Source organism: Muscardinus avellanarius, assembly GCF_963383645.1.
Source record: "Muscardinus avellanarius genome assembly, chromosome: 9".
NCBI lineage: Eukaryota > Metazoa > Chordata > Mammalia > Rodentia > Gliridae > Muscardinus > Muscardinus avellanarius.
The window spans coordinates 36,778,820-36,795,286 of NC_137795.1; the positions used below are offsets into that span (position 1 = coordinate 36,778,820).

At 31.9% G+C, this 16,467-nt stretch overlaps 1 protein-coding gene across 6 annotated transcripts in view; it reads left to right on the top strand.

The window, feature by feature from the left end:
- The window catches only part of DGKB (diacylglycerol kinase beta), a gene marked incomplete at both ends in the record, with an annotated part of 627,903 nt that overhangs the window by 194,596 nt on the left and 416,840 nt on the right, over nt 1-16,467 (top strand). For all 6 annotated transcript variants that reach the window (XM_080701803.1, XM_080701804.1, XM_080701806.1 and 3 more), the window contains 2 exons: nt 5,427-5,500; nt 10,430-10,504. In XM_080701803.1, the coding sequence (XP_080557929.1) occupies nt 5,427-5,500; nt 10,430-10,504 (149 nt within the window). The remainder of the gene's footprint in view (nt 1-5,426; nt 5,501-10,429; nt 10,505-16,467) is intronic.

Sequence of the window (16,467 nt, forward strand, 5' to 3'; positions counted from 1 at the left end):
GGCCTCACTAAGAAGCTGAGTTTGTCCATGAACCATGATCCTCTGGTCTCAGCCTCTTGAATGCTGGAAATATAAGTGTGTGCCACTATGCCCAGCTATATATCAGTTTCAAGTATTGACTAGTTGACATTCTTAGTCACTCTGGTTTCTGCCATGGAATTAATAAGAAGAAAACCTAAATTTGAAATTGGAGTATCCCACGTGTCACCTTAAAAGCCCAATATGATTAACATTCTCTGTGGATATGTGTGGATTTCTACAAGCAGATAATAACTTGTCATAACTTTTTTGGCATATGAAAGTGTTGGCTAATGTCAGTAGGAAAAATGTAGACATCATTTCTAATAAACAGCAGTAAATAAATAATATTGCCATTGTCAGTATGATAGTTTACAATTTTATCAGTTGATACAGCATCACGTGTAAAAGTCTGTTTCATCTAAAGAGAATGAGTGCACCTAAAGATTTATACAGTTTTGGAGAAGATGTAAAAAGGTAAAGAAATAAATTTCTGGATATCTATGAAATGCAAAATGAAAAAATAGTGTTGCAGTAATCACTTTTAACAGGGTAAAATGATTGTTTTTTTAAACTGGAAAGGCAAAAATACTTACCAGAAAATTAATTTCACTGTAAGCTTTACTAAATATATGTCATGAAAACGCTTTGAGTTGCAGCCCAGTTTGCATCTAACTCAGTGACAGAAGAGATCTACACTGCTTAAAGAAGACTATTAATCATAGTTAAGCACATTCATCTTACTTCTTTCTAGCTAACCAGTATAATGATCAGGATTATTATTTCTAATTAGAGGAAGTAATAGATCATGTATAACCTTAGGATGAGTCTCATTAATTAACCCAAGTCCTAGGGGACTTCAAATAGCAGTGGTTAGGCACTCCATCTCTGTCATCACTCACACCATAGGTTACACTCAACACCTACCATCACATGTAATTGAAGCTACACATTTTAATATGCGAGAAATATAAAAATACAGGGTGACTACCCTTTATGTGAACAAATAAAGGGGGAAAAAGAACAATTTTTGCTTTGTCCCTAAATGTTCCTTGAAATTTCCAAATAAAAGTGTCACTGCAGGACTAAAGAATGCAGTTTATAGTACTTTAAACCTAAGAGGAAAAAAGAGATCTTCATACTTGATACCTAAAACTGAATCAACATCTTTCCACACACAATCTTTTTTCCCTCTTATCGTCCTTTTTCATATTTTTGTAATCACTCAGGTTATAAGCTGAACATACACCTCTTCACTATACATAATATATATATATATATGTATATGTATATATGTATGTATATGTATATACATTCTCGCTAATGTATAGAGTATTTATCTATATGTATATATACACACACATTCACACTAATCTTTCTTTAATGATGTGTATGTGTGTGTCCCTTGCTCACTTGCAAACCTCAATCTTAGTGACTCTTTCATATTCAGCTTATAATTGTTATTCTAACTATGTAAGTTCAAGGACATGGCTATATATTTTAAGTACTATAACAAACATTCAACCAAGGCTCTGTTTCTATACACATATTGTGCTGGATGAAGCATGACATGAAAAAATAGAGTTGTATAAGATATATATCTATATCTATATGTATATATAGATATAGATATATAGATATGCATATATATATATATATATATGAAAGTTGGAGTCTTCTGTAATTTTAAGTAAGGTGGCCAAAAATGTGATATTTGAGTAAATGAGACAGTTGTCCATGTAGATTTATAGGAAATGGATAAGTTCTAGGATCAACAAAAACTGCATATTCAGAGTAGAATTAGAAAGACAACAAGTGGTACAGAATACTTGAGGAAGAGAGAGGGAAAAGGAGGTAGAGAAAGACAGAGAGACAGACAGACAGAGGGAAAGAATCCCATCATAAGGATCTCAGCCTTATATCCTCATCTAGTCCTAAATACTTCCCTCCCAAAGTCCCCATCTTCTAATATCATCATATTAAGGATTAGAGTTTTGATATATGAATCCGAGGGGATATCTAATTCAATCAAAGCAACTTCTTATGCATCTTACCAGACAAAACATAAACACATTTTTCTACTTTTTTCTATATATGTTTATCACTTACCTGAAAAGGCATCAAAAGTTACAACTTCTTAAATCTTCAAAAGATATGTGCGTGTATGTGTGTATATGTGTTTATTTTATTTCCATGCTACCAGCAGCAGTTTCCAAAATGTGATGCTGTGGTAAGAGTGAGAAATCTTTCTAAATTATCCTATGATTGGGCTTCCAGGGTTCTTTAATTCAGGGCAAAGTGAGATATATAGCAATTAAGTGCCAAGAGCAGACTCTTCTACTAAGATAGTGCTGCTTATTTCAGACTATTACTGAACTCAGTAGTTGTTTATTTTTAACTTGTCAGACTTGAAAATGACTCTGCTGTACTTACTGCAGGTCTTTGGAACTCACATCTAAGAACTATCTTTGCTTGGCATCTACATTCACTCAGCTGGCTAGATGGGCCTTCTTTTTATAGTATCAAAGGTTAGCACAATTTTAAAGCTTTTTGAATAAGCCTAGAAAAACATAACAGATTTGACTAGAACTTTAGCATTTCTAGTCTAACACCATAATATGTTTCCTCTAGAGTCTCAGTGAAGCGGATGTTCAATACATATCAGCCCTTAAATGTGGATTACCTATAAGAGTTAGCTGAGTTATGTCACGTTAAGAAGTACTGGTTGATATCATCATCAAAGTGGCATGAATCCATGGTTCTTCATAATTTATAAATAAAGTCCACATTTTATTTTTGTATTATCTCATTGTATAGGCCTAATCTGCGATAACAGAAGGTGTGAGGGAAAAATTGCAAATGAATTTTATTTTCTCTGTACTTCCATATTGGATGTTTGATTTTTGTCACTTGTGAAAAATCACTATCTTTCTAAAATTTTTAAGTTCCATTCTATTTTTTAATCCTTTATCTTTTTCTCCATCTGCCTTCCCTTAAAGATATTTAGACTCTGTATTTTTTTGAGAAACTCTACAAATCATAACCTCCTCTAGTAGTATATTTTTTCTTTATAATTTTGAATTTGGAACACAATTGTTACTAAGCTTTATTTAACAATATATATTGATGTTTAAAAATATTACAATAAATATCTCTGAAAGACACTTTAAAGCATATTTTCAAATATATTTCAAATATGAGACCCAGTGCGAATTGGCATATTGTCTTGTATAGTGTCAAGCTGAAGGTCAAGTTTGAAAAAGAAAAGAAAATGTTATTTTAATAAGTATGTGGGATTAGTTTGATACTTTGCTAAAAATCCTACTTACTCTGAGATCCTCACCTTTATTTAAAAATAAGTAGTACAATGCAAATCAATATGCATTGGTTAGTTTACTTTTTGCATATAAAAAAGGGACTTGAACACTATTCTTTAAATATAGGTAATTTTAGGTATTTTTTTTTTCATTGTGGTTTTATTTGTTGATTGACTCTGGGGATTGAAACCAGGTGGCTGGGTTTTATATCTGAGCAATACCCCAACATTTTTAATTTTGAAACAGATTCTCAGAGTCGCTGAGGGTCTTGCTAAGTTGCTGATACTAGTCTCAAACTTTGGCTACCCCTGTCTCAGCTCCCCAAGTATTGGAATTGCATGGATGCTCCATCATGCCTGGCCTCATTTTGTTTTTTAATGAAAACTAAAGCAAGGGGTAGCAGACATTCTGTGTCAGCAGCACAATTACCTTAAGATAGTGAGCACTTCAAAAGCATTCATTTATTGAGCTCATTTGGTGCAGGGGAGAACAGTGGGGAGTTACTGCCAAGATTACTCCAGCTCAGCCTTCCCCCAGCTGATTTAGAAGAAAATAATTAGGAAAGAACCCTGTGCTGTTCACCAAGGAAAATAAAACGAAGCCAGACACTATGATAGACTGGAACAAGAACTAGTTGGATAAGAATAGCAAAAAATAATATTTTACTTACCTTCTCATTTTGCTAATGTGAATATTTTCACATTTTTCCCTTATCTATACTTATTAGAAAAAATGTCATTTGATTCAAGAATTGGAGGAAATATGTTGGTAAAATATTTTTACTTCTATTATTGAAACAGACAGGAAAGAAGAACATGAAATGGTAACATTAATTTTTTTTTAATTTTCTCATCAAATATTTAAAGATATTTTCTAGGAAAGAAATAACAATGTAATAATGATACTCTGAATCAGTTTTTCAAAAAAAAAACCATGTTGATCTAAAATTTTCTACCTAAATAGAATATTTTTCACTAGCTGCATAATGGTTTAGTATAATATTTTAAATACCTTGTTTCAAGGTCTTTTAGGCGGGCATTACATAGGGATATATTAGATAGAAACACTTTTATTTAAGAGTCTACCATTTACATTGAGTTCTTATTTACCATTCTCTCTAAGATCAATAACCCTGCATCATACAAGTGAAATATTATAACTTTGTCTGCAATCTTTTTCTTCGTGCCATATTTCATTATGGAATGCATATTTATTGGTTTGTTTGGTATAAATTTCTCCCCTGGAGTATAAGCTCCATTAGGACAGGCATTTTGTATTTCTCTTTCCACATAAAAGTGATTGGGATGAAAGCAGACATAGTAAGCACCTAGTAAAGATACAACCAATTCTGGTTAAGTGCAGGAGAGATCAATAGATAATAGATTCTTTTTTTTTTTTTTTTTTTTTTGGTGGTACTGGGGTTCCTGGAAACCCTTCTACCTCCGGGCTACACACCCAGACCTATTTTATATATTTTTTAATTTGGAAACAGGGTCTCTTAAGCCAGTGCGGCTGGCTTCGAACCTGCGCAATCCTCCTGTCTCCGCCTCCCAAGCGCGGGATTACAAGCAAGAGTGCGCCACCATGCCTAGCTAGGTAACAGATTCTTACTTAGGAAACATACATGATTTGTTGGCACTCTGCTTACCAAGCTGGAAAAGAAGAAATTAAGACAGACTGAGAAGAGAGGAACTTTTAGGAGAAAAGCAGTCTCAAGTCATCTGATCAAGTTTGTAGCTCACAAATGGTCAGGAAGATGTATTCCACAGACTCCACCAATCTCTAAGTTAGAGTCTTCATTAAATGAAAGGCTTTCTATAATTTGATCTTTTTCTTTGCTTCTAATCTTCTTTCCCTCAAATTCTGCTTTATTCTGTCTAGTTTACCTCCCATCCCACGGTTGTAAATTTTGTTTTCATCTCATAGCCAAACCTATATCCTTATGCAGAGGGAATATTTCTGTTGAATTACTTTACAGAAAGAGTCACATTCTTGAATGTACAAGTTGGTATTTCACAATATAGAAATTATGAGTCTTCTTTCTATATAAAATGCCTAATAATTTGTCCATATGTCAAACTTTTCTTCCAGATCACTCCTGTTCCTGGTACTCATCCACTGTTAGTTTTTGTGAACCCCAAAAGTGGTGGGAAGCAAGGAGAACGGTATGCTTTTAAATATCATCTTTGTTTTTTATATCATAAATATAAAAATTAAGCTAAAATTGTGATGTGAAAACGTTTAAAACATTATTCCTTACTATTTATTAATTTTAATACAAAATATATATGCTAGTATCTATATATGATATGCTGATAATAATCTTTTCTTTACTATAGTTGAATTTTAATGTAATGGCTTATTTGCAATTATTTCATTATCAAATCTCAAGTATCTTCTCTTTGCCCCACTTATCACCCCAGCCCTTAACATAGAGCTTTGCATATCACATGATTTCATAAGTACTATTAATGAAGCTTGGGTCTCTCAAGTGGTCAACTAGGTGACTTTTATAGATCGTGGCACAGTACTGAGAAACAAATTACATCAGCTTCTAGGAAAAAGATATTATAATCATTTATTTATGTGCATTTTGGAGAACATAATACCATATTTTCTGGAGCATGGTATATTTAATATAAATAATAAGATGCATTATCAAATAATTTAATATTCCAAATAGTTTTATTTTTATAATTAATTAATATTTGAATTATAATATTTAACACAAACATAAAATCACTACATTTAAGAATAATCTTATGTTCTACTAAAGAGAACAACCATAAACAAAAATGCAGCTATATCTGCATTAACAGTATAAATGCCCTTTCTAATTAAACTCCAAATAAGCAAACAAATATAAGCAGTTATAAAAGTAATACTGTTATAGCGAAACAAATTTTCTTTGTAGTTTACCAAATAACAAAGTAGAAATGTTCACAATACTAATAGAATTTTGAAAAGTACTTTCCTTTTCTTCCACTCAACTTTTGAGTAAATGAAATCATGGAAAGTCAATAAAATGTTCATTTTTCAATCAAAAAATATTATTACTCTTTAAAAAGTAAAAGCTCACCAAGTGCTGTGTGCAAGTAAGTCACTATCAATATGAACTACATTTTGATGTGAGACTATAATGCACCAATAAAAGTATGAAAAAGAAAAAATAAAATTCTTTAAAAGTTCGTCATCAACATAGTTACTTTTTATGCTGCTAAACATGATATAAATTATTTTAAATAGTAGATTAGTAATAAATTTCATAGTGCGTTGTTAAATAGTTGCCTCCTTCATGCAGATGTCAAATAATAATCAAATAATAGCACTAAAATTGTATTCTCCTATATGACTTTTAGTTTGTTAGCTATATTTTTAAATAGCTAGGTTTTATATAAATTAAACTTATAATTTAGCTAATATTTAAAATATAAGCTTTGTTCATATTAATGGGGTACTATGTGATCATTTGATACATGTACACATTGTGTAATGTATAAACCTGGCTAACGAGAGCTGTTTTCTCAAACACTTATCATTTCTTTGTGGTAAAAGCTCCTATTCCTTTATTTTAGTTTTCAAAATGTACATTATTGTCTACAACTACCCTACTGGACATCAGCACTCAGAACTTCTCACTCCTGTCTAACATATTGTTCCATTGATCAACCTCTCCCCATCTTCTCTCCATCCTCTCCTCACTTCATCCTCTGGTAACCACCATTCTGCTCTCAACTTCTGTGACATCAACTTTTTAAGACTCCACATGAGTGATATAATAACAATACTTGCCTTTTTTGGCCTTAACATAATGGTCTCCAGTTCCATCCATGTTGTTGCAAATGACAGGATCTCATTCATTTTATGTTTGAATGGTATCCCGTTGTGAATATGTACCACATATATTTTATCCATTCATCAGTTTTGATAGACACTTCAGTTATTTCTAGTTCTTGGCTGTGGTGAATAGTGCTGTAATGGACATGGGAGGGCAGATGCCTCTTCCACATTCTGATTTTAATTCTTTTGAAACTGTATCCAGTAGCGAGAATGCTGAATTATGAAACCTCTGTCCTCTTCTATATGCTACTAATTTATATTCTCACCAACAGTGTGCAGAGGATCCCATTTATCTACATTCTCAACAGCACTTGTTATCTTGATCTTTTTCATACTATTTTTATAATATATTTCTCTTTTATAATATTTTTATGGGGATGAAGTGATATCTCATTGTGGTTTTGATTTGCATTTCCCTGATGATTAGTGAGTTTGTACATTTTCATGCATCTTTTGTTTGTTTGTATATATTCTTTTATTTTTTATAAATTCTTTAGATCTATTGCCTTTTTAAAATCAGGTTGCTTCTTTATTTTGAGTTCTTGGAATCTTTTTCATATGATGGATATCAACCCCGTCAGCTATATAGTTTGAAAATAATTTCTCCCTTTCTAAGTATTATTTATTCACTCTGTTCACAATTTCCTTTGCTTTCAAAAGCTTTTTAGTTTGTTGTAATCTCCTTTGTCCTTATAATAATCTAACATATGCAAAAGAGTGGTTTGATAAAATTCAACATTCCTTCATGATAAAATGCTAAATGAATTGTATATTGTAAATTACCTCAGACCAAACATACTTCCAATAACCAATATCATACTGAATGGCAAAAGGCTGAAAGCTTCTCTTTAAGACATATAAAGAGACAAGAATTCCTATTTTCACCACTTTTATTCAAGATAGTACTGGAATTTCTAGGTAAGAACAATCTGGCAAGAGAAAAAATATTGCATTCAAATTAATAAAAAGAAAGTCAAATTGTTGATATTTGTATATGATATAATCTAACATTAAAACCCCCAAATACTCCATTCAAAAAGCTATCAGAATTAATAAATAAACTCATCAGTTCCAGAATATAATTCAATATACAAAAGTCAGTAGTGTTGCTGTATTCCAATAATGAATTATCTGAAATCAAAATCAAGAAGGCAATCCTACTTATAATAGGTAGAAAATAGAATACCTAGATATATATTAACCAAAGAGGTACAAGATATCTATAATTAAATTCATTAAAAACTATAATGGAAAATAAGAGGACACAAAAAAATGGGGTGAGGGTGATAAATTCGAGAGCTTATATACACATATTCATTTGTGTTTTTCCTTTAATACACTTATTGGAATCATTCTAAGGCAATATGTAAATATATTCTAAAAGTGATCTATTTATGGTTATAAATATAAATTTGTTTATATGCACTTGAGATGCTTTTCACAATGGGAATCCATGTAGTGTTTTCCTTTAAATATTGTTTGGCTATTTTGACTTTAATAAGTTAGATAAGTTACAAATGTTCATTCATAAACATTCTCATACCAGTCAACCTCTGTGAAATGTTCTCACATCATCAATTCAGACAGCAAGCCCTTCACAGATCCAGACTCTTCTAGGTACTGGGAGTAAAAGACACAGGACACAATTATGCTGGTGATGTGTCTCTGTGTGTGGTGGTGGTGATAGGAAGCAGCAGGCATATAAATGGATATGTTGCAAGACCATATGGCAAATTTTCATAAATATATTTAAAATATAGGTGCTATGAAAGTTCAGAGGAGAAAATATCTATGAAAACTGGGAAGTCTTTGATGAAGAAGTAGCTTTTGCAGTGGTTGGTTTATAGACAGATGATGATAGATAGTTTATCAAGTGAAAGAAGAAAGATTCATGAAAGTGCTTGGTGTCGACTAGTAGGAATTTACCAAGGTTAATCTTTATGTGAAAAGATAAGAGATTAACTGTGGACATATTTTGAACATATTTTTCATAGATTTAACAACTTGACCCTGGTAATTTCATCATGGAAAAAAACCTGACTATATTAAACAGTCAGGGGTCAGATTGCAAAGAACTTAATAGAGCTTTGAAATAAATTGAAGTCCTGAACTTAGACAGTGAGTACAAATAGTACAAATGCTAGGCATTTCTTGGTTAAAATGCAGAGGATTACCCTCTAATTGAGTTCAGGTTCCAGGGGAAAAGAACTATTGAGAATGACTTTAAGATCTTTCTTAAGAAATGATATGATATAATCATTTAAGTTCTAAAATTGGAGGTTATTTCAGATTTGGGGATGGGGTTATATATATATATATATATATATATATATATATATATATGGATATTATTTATCCAATTTACAGAGTATTTTTATCAATAAATATCATACAAATGTGTTTATGTGATATATAGTAATATTTTAAATGTATGAAAAACTAATCTCCAAAAGTGAAATACATCCCTTTATACTTAATATCACATAAGAAGTCCAGCCAAATGGCATATGGATATACTTAAAAGTATATTTGTTGAATTTATTCTACAGAAGTTGGTTTATTTTAGAAAAAATGAATTATTTGCCTTTTGAGTCCATTTAGCAATTTTGTGAGTTGACGGATCAAGATAATTGCTTATGTGAAATGATTAGGCTTAGTGAGGCTATGTTCTTTGCTTAGATAAATATATGTAAAGGCTTCAAACCCATTCTAACCTTATTATCAACTTCCATGAAAAGAAGAATATAACTACAACTACCTACTGAGAGAAGATATATAAGTAAATTTGTATTAAAATATTTTAAAAATATTTTTGTAATTTAATTAGTTAACTTATTAACTAATTAGCTAACTAGTTAACAAGAGAGTAACTAGTAATTACTAACTAGTAATTAGTTAACTAGTTAGCAAGAGAATAAACTACAAAGCCATGTATTTGAATAACTATTCTTTTCTTTTACTTGTTAGTTAACTAATTAATTAACATTAGTTACTATGAGCTAACTAATTAGTTAACATTATTTAAATGTTTGAAAGAGGCCTAGAGAATATATACTTAGAAAATAAGCATTAATAGGTATCAAGTACTTTTTTGAATACCATTCCTTTTGAGCTAATATTAAGATAATATCTTTACCAAATATCTTTAATTATGATTATATATGTTTATAATATTGAGGGATATTAGTTATTTAAATATTATTATTAATTATCATTCAATGTCTTCTCTTTTTTCCATATTTTTATCTTTATAGAATTTATAGAAAGTTCCAGTATCTACTAAATCCTCGTCAGGTTTACAGTCTTGCTGGAAGTGGGCCGATGCCAGGGTAAGTCCAAGGATAATAGCGACACCATTAACTCAATAGTAGCTAATTAAATAGACAGCAGCTATTTAAATACTATTAAATTAATTCATAGTAATAATTATTTATGGATATTTCTGCCATATCCAGAAATAGTTACTTGAATACAGCAGCCAGATCAATCTATAAAACAATCAAATGTCATTTATGTAAGAGAAACAAATACTGATGATGTTTTTCAAAATAACTAACATTGTATTCTAAGTAGAGTTTCCTCCTTTCTAAACATTGTGAAGTAATGCTGCTAATACTAAAACTACTAATAGGACATATATACATGGCAAGAGAGTAAACTACGAAGCCATGTATTTGAATAACTACTTTTTTTTCTTTTACTCGTTAAATATAAAATACAGATCTGCTCCAGCTTATTAGCTAGGTAACAATAATAAAAATTACATTGCCGGCTGTGGTGGCACACACTTGTAATCCCAGAATTTGGGAAGCGGAGAATGGAGGATAGCGGTTCGTGGGCAGCCTTAGCTACTTAGCAAGGTCCTTTGCAACAAACACAGTGAGACCCTGTTTCAAAAAATAAAAATACTAAAAAATAGGGCTGGGGTTAGCTTGGAGGTACAATGCCCCTTGGTTCCATCCCCAGTACCACAAAAATTAATTAATTAATTAATTAATTAATTAAATAATTAAATAAAAATTATATTTTTTCATTTACTATAACAAAAAGTAATATTACTCTCATACTTTATTATTTATAAAATATAGTAAAACATATTTTTTCATATAAACCATATACTTTTGATTTCATAAATGTGCACTGAAATTTGTCATTAATTTGGCCTAGTTAAATAACTAATGTCATCTTCTTTCACTGACCTCTTTTCTCTATATTAACATAAGAGCAAACATTAGATCACATAAAGTGGAAGCTATATAAGTTTTAGGCATGCTCCATTAAGAAAAAGGAAAAAACTATAATTTAAAATAAGTCCTGTATGACATTTTCAGGAACTAGAAGCCAAATATTGAAATTGTGCTCTTGAAAAATCAGAATAAAATTTATACCATTGTATCTTATGTTAAGTAAATGTTAATAAAATGCAACTAATTAGCACAGGCTCCCTTCCCTCTCTTTCCTTGCTGCCTTCTGTCCAGTGTAGGTTTCCAAACACTGATCAGTGGTCTGTGGAACCGTCTTCCTCTAGAAGGCAGGCTCGCCACAGCAATTTAGTTCAAATCACTGTCATTATGGAGCTCTACTCTCAAGAACCTAGAGGATCATGATTAAAATGTTTTCTTGGTGAGACACATACACAAAGCAGCAACGTCAAAAAACTCAGGCCAAAGTAAAGGCTGATAACTAAGAATCTCTGTTAAGATGCCCACACCCCCTTAATGTTCTCTGGACTTCACAGAAGTAGCTCTTACTCTGTAGGATTAAGAAACTGTGGATTCAAAAGTTTATCCATAGCTGGGCACAGTGTCACATGCCTATAATCCAGTACTTGGGAGGAAGAGACAGAGGATGGCAGGTCTGAGGTCAGCCTCAGTAATTTAGCAAGACTTTCAGCAACTTAGTGAGACCCTGTTTCACAAGTAAAAAATAAAAAAGGGCCGAGGGTATATCTTGGAGGTAGAATTTCCTGAATTCAAAAACTGAAACAGAAAGTTTAGCCATTTCAAGTTTCCTGTAGTTTCACACAAACTTAAGTAAATGCAGGATTTTCTCATATTTCACAGTTAAACAGAGTGTCTATAGGTTCTGCTAATTGCTAGCTCTTTAACTTGACCTCCATGTGCCTTCATTATCTTATCTATAAAATGAGAAATAGTGCCTATATTATAGGAAAACTGTGAAGTTAAATGATTGATGCCTATGAAGCTTATAACCAGGTGCTCACCATATAGTATTGTCTCCTTAATGTTACTCATTATCAATATTATTTATATTAATATAGGAATTATAAGAATTAGTGATAGCATAGTTACTTTGTACCTTTAGGTAAATGTACCACAATAATATTGATTTTAGCACTGCTTTTTTATTTCAGTTATTTTTGTTTCTAAACATTAAATATGTTACAGGTTTTTTTTTTTACTCTTTCAATCTTAGACATCCTATTATCCTCAATAGTAATTTTAACATATTGAAAGAAATGAAAGTTTATTAATATATGCATATATATAAAGTAATTGTACAAAGTCTATATTATAGTGAATATTATGTAGAAACAACTTAGGGGACTTAACTTCAAGAACTACTCTCAACTTCAATCACTCCCTAGGGATTATCATTGTAATCGAGTATATCTTCCCAATCCAAGATATATATAAAGATTTTATATATATATATAAATATGAATGACAAATAGATGTTTTATATAATTTTAAATATAGATAATATTGTTCTGTACCTTGCTCTTTCTACTCAGTTGCATATAATGAGCATTTTTTATTTTCTGTAGTTTCACTATTTCTAAGAGCTGCCCAGTATTCTGTTTGTCAGCTATTCTACTATTGATGAACATTTAGATTTGTTATGTTTTTAACTTACTACCAAATATATGAAATTAGTTTATCATTTTATCTCTGTGCTTTTTAAAGTATGTTCACATATTTTTGTAGAATGAATTGCTGTAAATAAAATTTCTTGGTAGAGGGTATTTTCAATTTTAATTAAGTCAGGCTCTGCCAAATTGCTACCCAACTTCCTATTGAGCCGTGATACCACCAAAATTATATAATGTTTATTTACCACAACTTCCCTTAAATTGGATATCTTCAGCAATTTCTATTTTGATTCAATTTGATAGGTAAAAATGTATCCTTGTCATTTTTATTTGCATGTCTCTCATCAATTATAAAATTAAATATGATATTAATTAATTTTGCTTTTCTATAAGCAACAGAAATATACTCTGGTTTACCATCCAAAGAGAATATACTGAAAAATTATGCAAACTTTTGTTGAATTAATAGAAAAATGATAAAAGATAATTTAGAAAAGTTAGAAATTGGGAAAACTGGAGCAAAGTAGCAAGAACAAAAAGAAAAAGTCCCAGAGGAGCTATTTTTGAGAGGAATAGGTTCCAGTTGTGTGTGTATGTGTGTGTGTTTGTGCACACTTGTATACATGTGTGTGTCTGTTTTTAATTCTTTGTTCAAACTTCAACTAAAAAAAAAAAGAAAATATATTTGTCATGCCACAACCTTGTCTAGTATGAGTTGGAGCATCTTGGCTGATAGTCCCATCAAAACTATCTAAATAGATAGTTTCCTCAAAACCAATGAGGATGCTATAGCCAATGAGAAAGGAAAATGAATTATTGGCGGGGATAAGTAATAGGTTTTGACCACAATTCAACAGTTCAGTGTAAGATCACCTCTTTGTTTCTGAACATGTAAGTTGAAGAATAGTTATACTACTCGTCCTATAGTTACTACAAAACATGTAACTGAAAGACACTCATGTCTTCTTATAATGTAGAGAGTGCACAACTTCATATAGTTAATATATCCTTGTTAGGTTTTCTGGAAAACTCCTTGTGATGTCTGTACCATTCTATCCCATCTTTATCTATTGAGTATATTCAAAAGTGTAGGTAGACACTTCCAAATTTAATAACCAATATGAATTTAAATGGTATTTGTAATAATATAAAGAATGAAACACATGAAAGTCAATAGTCTTGGTTCTACAACTGGTTATAAATTGTAGCTGAAATTTAAAATATTTGTTTTACCTGTATCTCAGCTGGTTATCTACTTTAGAGAATTACGACTTTGATGGAATTGTTTGCTTAGGGCAAAGTTATTCATGTACCTTTAATGATGGGCATATCATCCTATAATAATATTAGTACTGTCTATCAAATATTTTCAGGCTTTCTATAAAGCACTTAATTTTGTTATACTGCCTTTCACCTTATATATTGAGTGGTCATATAGCTTTCTCTCCTATTAAACTGTGAGCAGAAAAAATATATATTCCATTCTTTCTTTTCATTTGCCACAATTACCAGCAATTTTCTAGATAATAGACTCTTTTATTAGCTTGGAAAAGAGAGTAAAAACAGGAATTGTGAGCCTTGGTTACTCCAATGCCTGAACAATGGGTGATTTTAAAAGCCCCTGTAATGTTATGCCACTAATATTTTGGGTTACTTCTTACTGTGTGAGCTGATTAAGCCAATACTGACTAAACCAACGATGTCATAAGGAATTGACTTATGAGATTACAGAAGCTGGCAATCTAAACACTGCAGAGCTGATACTTGAGTTTGAGTGCTTTCTAGTAGAGGAGAATTCTCTCTTACTCAGGAGAGGTTTAACCTTTTGTTCTATTCAGACCTTTAATGGATTGGATGCAGCCCACCCACATTATAAAAGGCAATCTGCTTTATTCAGCCTACTAATTTAAATGTTAATATCATCCAAAATCATCCTCACAGAGAAGAGCCAACTGATGTTTGATAAGCTATCTGGACACTCTGTAGCCCAGCCAAGTTGATGTCTAAAATTAACCATTATTTATATGCAATTATAAGTTTCATCACTCAAGCTTTACCTTTTGGGGTGAAAGCTATGTATTCCAATGTGGGTGAAATGGCACCATGTAGTCAGTGCACAGTCTAGGGCTGTTGGATAATACTTCACTTGATGTCCCCACTGATTCTGTGACTGAGTCTTCAGTAGACTACTTCAGTGTTTTATTTGACCAACTGCTTCCCCCAATAAAACATATTTAAAGGCCTTTTTTGTCCCAGGGGTACTAGCCCACTGACTTCCTTCCTTTTCTATGAAAGGAATTCCTTAAGGAGACATCAATATGTGAGTGCATGAGACAGTCAGCAAGTCAATTGCTATAGCTACTGACAAAGACCTAATGGGAATAAAAGCAAATCCAATTGCAAAGCAAATATCTATCTAGTGCAGTTAAGTCAAATTGCTGCTGTTCCTTTATGGGAATGATCCAGTGAATTTAGTTGCCCTAAAGGGGCTGGCTTGTTCCCTTGAGGCACAGTAGTAACATATTATAACTCACCAACTTGTTTTTTTGGTAAAATTTGAGTGTTCCAGAGTTGGTAGCTACCTTCTTGTTGAAGATAAATTCATGTCAATCCTTTCTTCCATAGTCTTCACCACTGCCATCATGAACACAAGCTATTTGCACACTCACTGGGACTGATTAGGAAAGACCGCAACCTAGCATCCTTTAGGGCAGTAAGGGCTAAAAAATTGAGACATTTATATACATAATTTTCTTTTTGTTCCTAATTTTCTTTTCTGGTTCTTATTAAGTCTTTGTTAAAGTGAGTCATATTATTAGCCAATATTGAGCTGGTATTATTTTCTAAACTCTGGATATCAGAAGTTCTAAAAATGAGGACAAAAATTTGTAATGCTTTAAATCCTACCCTGAGCCGGGCGTGGTGATGCATGCTTATAATCCCAGTGCTTGGAAGGCAGTGACAGGAGGATCGCACAGGTTCAAAGTCAGCCTCAGCCACTTAGGCTTTCAGAAAATTAGTGAGACCCTGTTTCCAAGTAACATATAAAAATAGGTCTGGGAATAGAGCCCAGAGGTAGAAAAGCCCCTGGGTTCCACCCTCAGTACCACCCTCCAAAAAATAAAAATAAATCCTGCCCCGAGGTCAAATGGTACTGTCTCCTGTCCTTGCTTTACTCTCAGTGAAATTGTACTGCCTCAGAGGTCTCCTTACAGCTACTTCTGCTGTTGTTTCATGGAGATGTATTGAAAAAACTGTTTCTTCATCTTAAAAAACAATGGGAAGGAGAAATCACCAAGAGATAATTAGTACAAGTTAAGGCCTGGAAGGGGGTAGGGTGAGCAGTGTTTGGACCCATTCATTTGAATATCTTAAAATCTTCCCAGCAGGCAGAATTGAGAACCATTGATTTAGTAGATCAACTTCTGTATAAAAGATTTTATATATCATGGAGATATG